Below are 8,675 nucleotides of genomic sequence, written 5' to 3'. Positions count from 1 at the left end.
TGTCGTTTTCAGTCCACCAGTCCAACCACGCTGAAATGTACGACAAAGATTGACGCCAAATTCGCTTGTCCATGCACAACCATTTTGACAAAAATGACTGACTGATGTATTACTTTTTTTGTGTGTGTGATTTACAGGATCATGGCCGTTCTCGTGTTTGTCCTCCTGCTCGTCTTGCAGAGCTTCTCGGCGTGCAGGCCACAGTGCCACCGCTGTGAACAGACATCCTGTAACTGCTCGAGACTAAACCTGAGGGAAGTCCCCGCTCCCCCTACGAAGCTCATCACCGAACTCGATCTCTCTCTCAACAGACTGGAGAAAATAAAGAACGATGACTTTCTTGCTTACGGCACTTTAAGGTCGTTGACCATGAGTAACAGCAGCATCAAAAGGATCCAGAGAAACGCATTTAAACCACTGATTAATCTGGAGAAGTTGGACCTGTCCTTTAACCAACTGCATGCATTGTCTTCTGGGTGGTTTAAGAGCCTGGCATCGCTTCAGTATTTAAATCTTTTGGGAAACAAATATACAACACTTGGCAAAGGCAAACTTTTTAAGCCACTAAAGAGACTGAAGACCCTACATTTCGGTGGACCTTTCTTTCAGTCCCTGAGAAAAAGTGATTTGTCTGGCCTCGTTCGTCTTGAAGAGCTGTTTTTGGATGGAAGGAATCTGAAAAACTTTACAAGTGAAGGTGTGACGACAAAAATTTGGCCAATTAGCCATGTGACACTTGGTCTAAATGGTGCGTTTCACAGTGATCGCAGTCTCGTACGGGCTATACTGTCAAATATCACACACCCAAACACAATGCTGACACTCACGGACACATTTTTCTCCTCTGGTGTCCAAATGTTATTACTTAACAGCGCCTGCGAACGCGGTATTACAGGTATTACTTTAAAAAATGTTAACATGTCATTTACAGCCTATATAGTACTTATGGGTGTGGTGTCACACTCGGCTGTAACCGTGTTAGGAATTGAAGATACACAAATGTTAGAGAACACTTACCCGGACGACTTGGAGAAAGATCGAGAAATACGTGAGATCCTGTACTATTTGTCACATCCAGATAGACACTTCACACCCCTGGGACAACTGGAGGCAATCATCGCCAAAAACATTGACGTCGCCTGGTTCTACCGCTTTCCCGTCCTCAATTTCATGCGCGTTTTGCTCGTAGAGGTGAGAAGGGTTTCCGTGCTGAACTCCAAGTTGTTCGCCATCCCTTGTATAACCTCTGTCCTACTCTTAAAAGTGGAGTTTCTGGACATCAGCGGCAACATTATGGGTGACCGCGGTCTCGCTGAAATGATGTGCGACGGCGGCGGTGTCCTTTTCAATCTGCACACGATCAATGTCAGCAGAAATCACCTGCAGTCAATCAACAGCCAGATTTTCACCAAACTTGAGAAGCTCGAGAACATTGACATGAGTGGAAACGTGTTTAAAGCTATGCCTGAGACTTGTCACTGGCCAGCAAATCTCCTGTTCTTAAACCTTTCATCGAATAATCTAAAACGGGTGACGGCCTGTGTGCCTAAGACTTTAAAGATCCTTGATCTATCCAGAAATGATCTGACCGTGTTCAACATCGAGCTGCCCTTTCTCACAGAGTTATACATTTATGGAAACAATATAGGACATTTGCCAGATGGACATTTCTACCCTTGTCTTGCTCTTCTCTCCATTCACAACAACAACTTGCACACATTCAGCAGCAAGGATGTTCAAGATTACAAGAAACTGAAGAGTCTGGAGGCTGGTGGGAGCGCTTACATCTGTTCGTGTGATTTTGTAGCTCTCATGACGAGTGACCAGACGGATCATGGAGTCGTATTTGGAGACGGCCTTACTTCCTACGTCTGCGACTCCCCTGACTCTGAGAGAGGAAAGAGCGCAGCAGACGTGAGGTTGTCTGTGTTTGAATGCCACGCAGTTTTAGCTTTTTCTTTACTCTGCGGCGGCACCCTGGCTCTGTGTCTGCTCATTTCACTTCTGTGTTATAAGTTCGGCGTTTTGTGGTACATGAGGATGACCTGGGCCTGGCTGAGAGCAAAGAGAAAGCCAAAACTGAAGAAGGGGGTGCTCGAGTACGACGCCTTTGTTTCCTACAGCGAAATGGACTCAGGCTGGGTGGAGGCGCATCTGGTCCCGGCGCTCGAGCGCTCCGAACCACCGCTCCAACTCTGCCTCCACAAGAGGGACTTCGTTCCCGGAGGGTGGATCCTGGACAACATCATGGATGCTATAGAGAAGAGCCACCGTACACTCTTCATCCTTTCTCAGCATTTCGTCCAGAGCGAGTGGTGCAAGTACGAGCTGGACTACACCCATTTTAGATTGTTCAGTCAGAACGACGACACGATTGTTCTGATTCTGTTGGAGCCCATGGACAAAACGAACATCCCCAAAAGGTTCTGCAGGCTTCGGAGGATCATGAATTCCAGGACATACCTGGAGTGGCCTGACGACGAGGATCAGATCCCCGCGTTCTGGGAGAGTTTGAGAACAGCTATTAAAAGACCCGAGAACGTCAATGGAAACCTTGCAAATGGAAACCTTGTAAATGGAAACGACATAGAGCTTTGAACAGTTTTGTTGCTTTCTTCTTGATTTGTGAATCATGCATTTATGTAATACAAAAATGTGAGAAAATGGAAAGTCTGCCTAGATTATGTTGTTGTTTTTTTTTACACTTTTTTCTTGCAGCATTTATGTATGTTTGTCAGTCTCAGGTAGACAGTAGTAGTGTGCAAAGAACCAAGTGTAAATATCAAGAATCAAAATGTGCAAACAGTAAAGCCGACAAAGTTTAGTCGACGTCGCTGTTTTTGCTTTTTTATTTGCTTAACATTTGCTTAACATTAAAATTAAATACGCAAGCTCTCGACAAACATCTGACCTGCTGTGATTAATTGATTTATTTCAAATATTCTCGCATTTTAAATTTCCTGCATCTTTAGTTTACATATTCAAACCAGACTGATCATGTTGGTTTCTTGGACACTTTGCAGCGGCTAAAATATACTTTTGGTTTGATGGATCGAGCAAAATAAAGTATATCAGAAAGTTTGTGTGTGTGTGTGTGTGTGTGTGTGTGTGTGTGTTTGGTGTGTGTGTTCATGTGCTTGTGTGCCTAAAAGCGTGTGTAATTCATTGTCAGGCTCTTGAGAGCTGACATATTGTTGCTATTGATCTTTAGTCCTAGAATCAACACAGAAGCCTGGATACTGATGACAGTCAGGCCACGGGAGTCAGGGTGTCCTGATAACACACACACACACACATGTTAATGCTCAACACGGACATGTGTACAGTGTTACAGATGCCTGTAAAAAATCTCATATCTGGCAGTGCAGGATTTAATCAGTGAGACTCAAAATTGTTAAATAAGTGTTTCATGATCTGAATCACTTCCATATTGTGCGTACGGTACACACTATACGCTGGCTTTAGTTTGCTTTATTCTACTCTATCCTATATATTTTCGTATCATTTTATGTCCCAAAAAAACATTGTGCACCTCCAAACATCATGCAGCTTTGCTTTGATTGTCAGAAAGAGTAGTTTGTTTCTGACTATTCAAGTTTGAGTTCATCTTCACGTGAGAACAGGTAGTTAGAGCATGTAGGAATTCCTCAGATTATTCTTTAAGTGATTTGCATTGAAGTTTTCTTTGTACTGATAATTATTAACGCTTGTTTTGAGACATATCTGAGTTTGTAAGGCAGAAAGAGGAAGTATTACAGGAAAGTACAGATGATTTGAATTCAAAATTTCCTTCCTCCTTTCTTGACAGATTATTTTTAAACATGAGTCGATGTCATTTCTGTCTTCAGACAGAAGTATTATTCAATGCCAAACTGTTTACATGTTAGTAGACCTACTGTGAGCTTATTCAGAGAATTGTCAACGATGGCGTGTTGCTTTCAAGTCCCATCAGCTATGTGGTAAAGGAGATTGTCAACGATGGCGTGTTGCTTTCAGGTCCCATCCGCTGTGCGGGAGATGAGATGGTCAGCAATGGCGTGTTGCTTTCAAGTCCCATGGGCTATGTGGTAAAGGAGATGGTCAACGATGGTGTGTTGCCTTCAGGTCCCATTGGCTGTATGGGAGAGGAGATGGTCAGCGATGGTGTGTTGTTTTCAGGTCCCATCGGCTGTGGTGCAGATAAGACAGTCAACAATGGCTTGTTGCTTTTAGGTACCATTGGCTAAGTGATAAAGGAGATGGTCAACGATGGCGTGTTGCTTTCAGGTCCCATTGGCTATATGGGAGAGGAGATGGTCAGCGATGGTGTGTTGTTTTCAGGTCCCATCGGCTGTGGTGCAGATAAGACAGTCAACAATGGCTTGTTGCTTTCAGGTACCATTGGCTGTGTTGGAGATGAGATAGTCATTGATGGCGTGTTGCTTTCAGGTCCCATCAGCTATGTGGTAAAAGGAGATGGTCAGCGATGGTTTGTTACTTTCATGTCCCATCAACTGTGTATGAGATGAGACGGTCAATGATAGCGTGTTGCTTTCAGGTCCCATCGGCTGTGTGGGAGATGAGATGGTCAACAATAGTGTGATGTTTTCAGGTCCCATCGGCTGTGTGGTAAAAGGAGATGGTCAGCAATGGCGTGTTGCTTTCAGGTCTTATTGACTGTGTGGGAGATGAGATGGTCATTGATGGCGTGTTGCTTTCAGGTCCCATCGGCTGTGATAAAGGAGATGGTCACTGATGGCGTGTTGCTTTCAGGTCCCATTGGCTGTGTGGTAAAAGGAGATGGTCAGCGATGGCGTGTTGCTTTCAGGTCCTATTGACTGTGTGGGAGATGAGATGGTCATTGATGGCGTGTTGCTTTCAGGTCCCATCGGCTGTGTGGAAGAGGAGCTGTTTTTTTTTGGAAAATTGTGTTTTTAATATTTTTTTGTTTGAAACATATATTTACAACCTATTTTCAAGATTTATTTCTTCACTTGGAAGCTGAAGATTATTGAGACAGACTGTTTCTGACTTTAGTCTTTTGTGGGGTGGTGTTGACAATGACAAAAATATCAAGCATCTCCAAACTTTAAACGTAGCTCTCTTTGGTTCCGGTGCCGGGCAAAGTGTTCACCTGTTCATCAGTTTGTTGCTTGATCATTGCTTCTATCTGATCAGAGTTTTCTTACACAAGTCTGATGACGTGTGATTACCGTGTCGTGTTTTTGAGGAGAGCGTCTGACCACCAGTGTGGTGGGCTCACGTCAGCTCAGAGTGTTCCCCTTTAGAAGTCAAAACAGCATGTGATTTGATTTCATGCTCTTTTGTCCTTTAACTAGCCCGATAACAGGGACGGAAAAAAAGCTATGATGTGTTTGTGTGTGTGTGTAACAGCTCTCCATCATCCCCTAGCAGAGCATCCATTAGCCTCAGGCCCCCTCCCCGGTTGCCCAGTGATAAAGTAAACAAAGTGTGTTTGACCAACCCGGCGCGCAAATATTTGTACTGGAAGCTGCCTCATCCGACACAAGACACACATGTCTGCAGCCCTGCGCTGAGGTATATATACGGCGGCAATCCTGATGGACCGCTATTATATATGCACACGCACGCACAGAAACGTCGACCCATCAGTGCCTGACCTTTCTACTTGGACACAGACTGAAGGTAGTTAAATCTGGAAGCTAATTTTCACTTCACAAGGCAATTAAATGCATTAATTAAATTCTTTTTTGTAGCTGTTTGGCAGATTCTTACACGTTCTCCTTCTGTTTCGGTCTCTCCAGGATTGTAAACCAAGATGGCTGCAGGCGTCATCAGAAACTTCCTCATCCAGTCCTCGGCTCCATCCTACTTCCCCATGATTTTCCAGCACTCTCCATGCAAGGAGCACGAAGATGAGACGCTGCAGGAAAAGCTGAAAGTGAGAGAAGATGAAGAAGAAAGAGACGAAGAGGAAGAGGAGGAGGACGAAGAGTCCGAAGCTCAGGAGGAGGAGGAGGAAGAGGAGGAGGAGGAGGAGTGTTTAGAGGAGGTTTTCTTGAACCCTGCTCACTACGCCGTGGACGTGACCAAGCAGCTGCTGAGGTTTGCAGACCTGATCAGTCGAGACGTCCAGCGGTATTTCGGCCGATCCTCTGGCGACCAAGAAGCGTGTGACATCTACAGCGACTCCGTCTCCATCACGACGAGCGGGCGTCTGCGTTACTACGACGATCTGCTGAGAATCGCAAGAGCAGGGAGTCCAGAAGAGCAAGAAAGCTTGGTGACTTGTGCTGATGATCCAGGAGCCTTTGTTGCTAAGGGCAACAACGGCCTGGGTCCCCTGGCTGAACTGTTTGACCACAGGGGCCTGAGTCAGGGCCCGGGCCAGCCGATGATCAAGCGGCACCTCCCGCTCAGTTTCTGGACCGAGCCGGTGCCCTGCTGCTCTCTGGTCAGTTTCGGTAACACCGTACCTGACGTCTCACACACACACGGCGGCACACCTTCACAGGAGGCGACGGACGCTCACACAAACCTGCACTACAACCCGCTCACACACCTCAACACGCACACCCTCGACGGCACCCAGCCGGACTTCAGCGACCTGCTGGCGAACTGGGACCCCAACCCTGAGCTCACTCACACACTGACGGAGAACACACACATGCAGCATTAGACCTGACGGCTGAGTGAGCGTAAAGACTCCATTCATGTCCTTCGCAGCTTTGACACAAGCTCAGATCTCTCAAAGATACGCCGCTTGTCCTGTTGTCGCTGATCTGCAGATACTCAAACATGAAATTTTGTGAGTGCCTTAGGAATTTCTTGTTCACTTTGTCTTTAAAGTTGAGAATAAAAGTCCATTCTTGACGTCGGAGCCTGTTGGTGTAACGGTGCATTTAATCTAGAATGAAGCTTTGTAATGTGTCAGTACAGAAACAATATTTTAGCTTGTTGTTCTTTAGTGTATTTTCTTTTCCTTTCCTTTTTATTCTTCTCTTTTACTGACATACTTAGTTTTAACCCTTTATATGGCACTCATTGAAATACTTGGAAATTCTAAATGTCAACCCTAGAGTGTTATTGTAGGACATAAGAAGACTGTTTTACTTTTGTGACATTTTTTGAAATTCTCATGAGAAAATTAAGGTCAATGTAGTTACTCTAAATGGTTCCTTGTCCTTAAATGGTAAACAAATGTAAACATGTATTCAGACTATTAGAAGAGAAGTGGTGATTCAATCACTGTATCACATTAGGCAACATTAGGCCACTTCTTCATGGTGCCTAATAAAGCAGTTACGCTCAGCATTCACAGAGAGGCACAGGGATGCAGTTTAAAATGTGTGTGGAAGTTACCAAATAGGGTTCCTCGTCCCGTAAAGAGTTAAAGAGTTCCTTATTTATCACCACTTTTATGACCTTCACTCTTTCCACCCTGGAGGTCACAGTTCCAAACCCAGGCCGTTAACGGATATTAAGAGTTATTAACTTATTAAGAGTTGCAGTTTATAATTTTTCTAGCATGTTCAGTAACCTCGCTCATTCATTTAAGGCTGTTTTTGTTTGCTTTTTTACTCACCAATTACATATTTGATTAAAATGTCTTCTTTTTTTTTAAGTTTCTCTCTGGCCGCTCTTACCCCAAGGTTTGAGGTTAGAGTTGTGGAGCTGGTACTGAACTGAACCCACAGGTGGTTTTCAGATGGAAATAAGTTCAGTTAAATTTTATCTATGTATCGGTAACTTTAGTCAAAGTTGTCTCTGGACAATTTATTGCACCCAGAGGCTGAAACCTCCAGAGCAAGTAGTGACGCATCAGTGAACTGATTGAAGTCGTAAAGACAGAAAAGAGAAGAGAGGAGGAAGCGGATGAGTTCATACTTGCATCTGGATGAAGAATACATTCAGTAGCATTTACACAGGAAACAAACATGAGTGCGTCATATTTATAAGTGATGCTTGATGCATGAGGGATTAATCAGTCAAAGTTATAATTATAGGAAAGCTGAGCTCATAAAGTTACGCGAGCAGCGAGGCAGAAAACGTGTCAACAGTGAGAGCTGTTTATCTTACATGTGATTAGGATGGAGGAAGAGTTTAAGAGAGGAAGATTACTCAGAACAGTTACCTAGGAATGAACAAGTGGACAGGTTGGTGAAACAAATTTAATCAAATAAGATAAAGTTTGAGGGTGACGTACTAATAGGCTCAGGGACGCTGAGATGTGACAGTTGTTTGTGGTTACAGGTGTGACTTAATGCACTTAACGCCACACCCGTGTGTGTGAGGTGCGAGGTGTCCTGCAGTCTGAACTGTACGCAGGTGGAGTCGAGGTGAAAAAGAGTTTAAGACGTTGAGGCAACAGAATAGCATTGTTCAGCAGCAAATCCCACTTTAATGGAAGGTTTAACAGTTAGGGTCAGGATTAGGATTAGGGTTAGGATTAGGGTTAGGGTTAGTGTCGTCCTGTTTTTAATAAAAAGTTAGTTTTGCTACATTTCTCTTTATTTTACTGAAGAAATGGTTCAACTTCTATAATTTGATTTCTGAAAATTTTATATTTACCAGCAAAAATGTCTGCTTCCTCTTGATCTCAGCGATTGAGATTGAGATTGAACATGAACCAAAAAAAAAAAAAAAAACTGCACCTGCACAACTGTTGTGGCTGTTGTGGGATGAGACGAGACAGAAATCTCAAAACCCTGGCA

General features: G+C 44.1%; 2 protein-coding genes across 2 annotated transcripts; both read left to right on the top strand.

Annotated features, from left to right (window-relative positions):
* On the top strand, positions 1-2,771 carry LOC311496462 (toll-like receptor 2). The gene has a single exon (XM_084556332.1). The coding sequence runs from the start codon at positions 142-144 to the stop codon at positions 2,596-2,598; it is 2,457 nt and encodes an 818-aa protein (XP_084412458.1). The 5' UTR covers positions 1-141; the 3' UTR covers positions 2,599-2,771.
* A 2,995-nt stretch (positions 2,772-5,766) lies between these two features.
* Positions 5,767-6,819, top strand: LOC311506704 (uncharacterized protein). The gene has a single exon (XM_084570765.1). It carries the CDS (start codon positions 5,780-5,782, stop codon positions 6,638-6,640), a length of 861 nt encoding a protein of 286 aa, XP_084426891.1. The 5' UTR covers positions 5,767-5,779; the 3' UTR covers positions 6,641-6,819.
* The last annotated feature ends 1,856 nt before the right edge of the window (positions 6,820-8,675 follow it).

The sequence above is a fragment of the Chelon labrosus genome, assembly GCF_963514085.1.
Source record: "Chelon labrosus genome assembly, chromosome: 2".
In the NCBI taxonomy this organism is placed as follows: domain Eukaryota; kingdom Metazoa; phylum Chordata; class Actinopteri; order Mugiliformes; family Mugilidae; genus Chelon; species Chelon labrosus.
The sequence above is the reverse complement of the archived record's forward strand: the minus strand, read 5'-3'. Positions and strand labels throughout refer to the sequence as shown.

What these genes read in the sequence shown, in the direction of transcription:
- LOC311496462 (XM_084556332.1), top strand. Translation starts at nt 142, where the DNA reads ATGGCCGTTCTCGTGTTTGTCCTCCTGCTCGTCTTGCAGAGCTTCTCG.
- LOC311506704 (XM_084570765.1), top strand. Translation starts at nt 5,780, where the DNA reads ATGGCTGCAGGCGTCATCAGAAACTTCCTCATCCAGTCCTCGGCTCCA.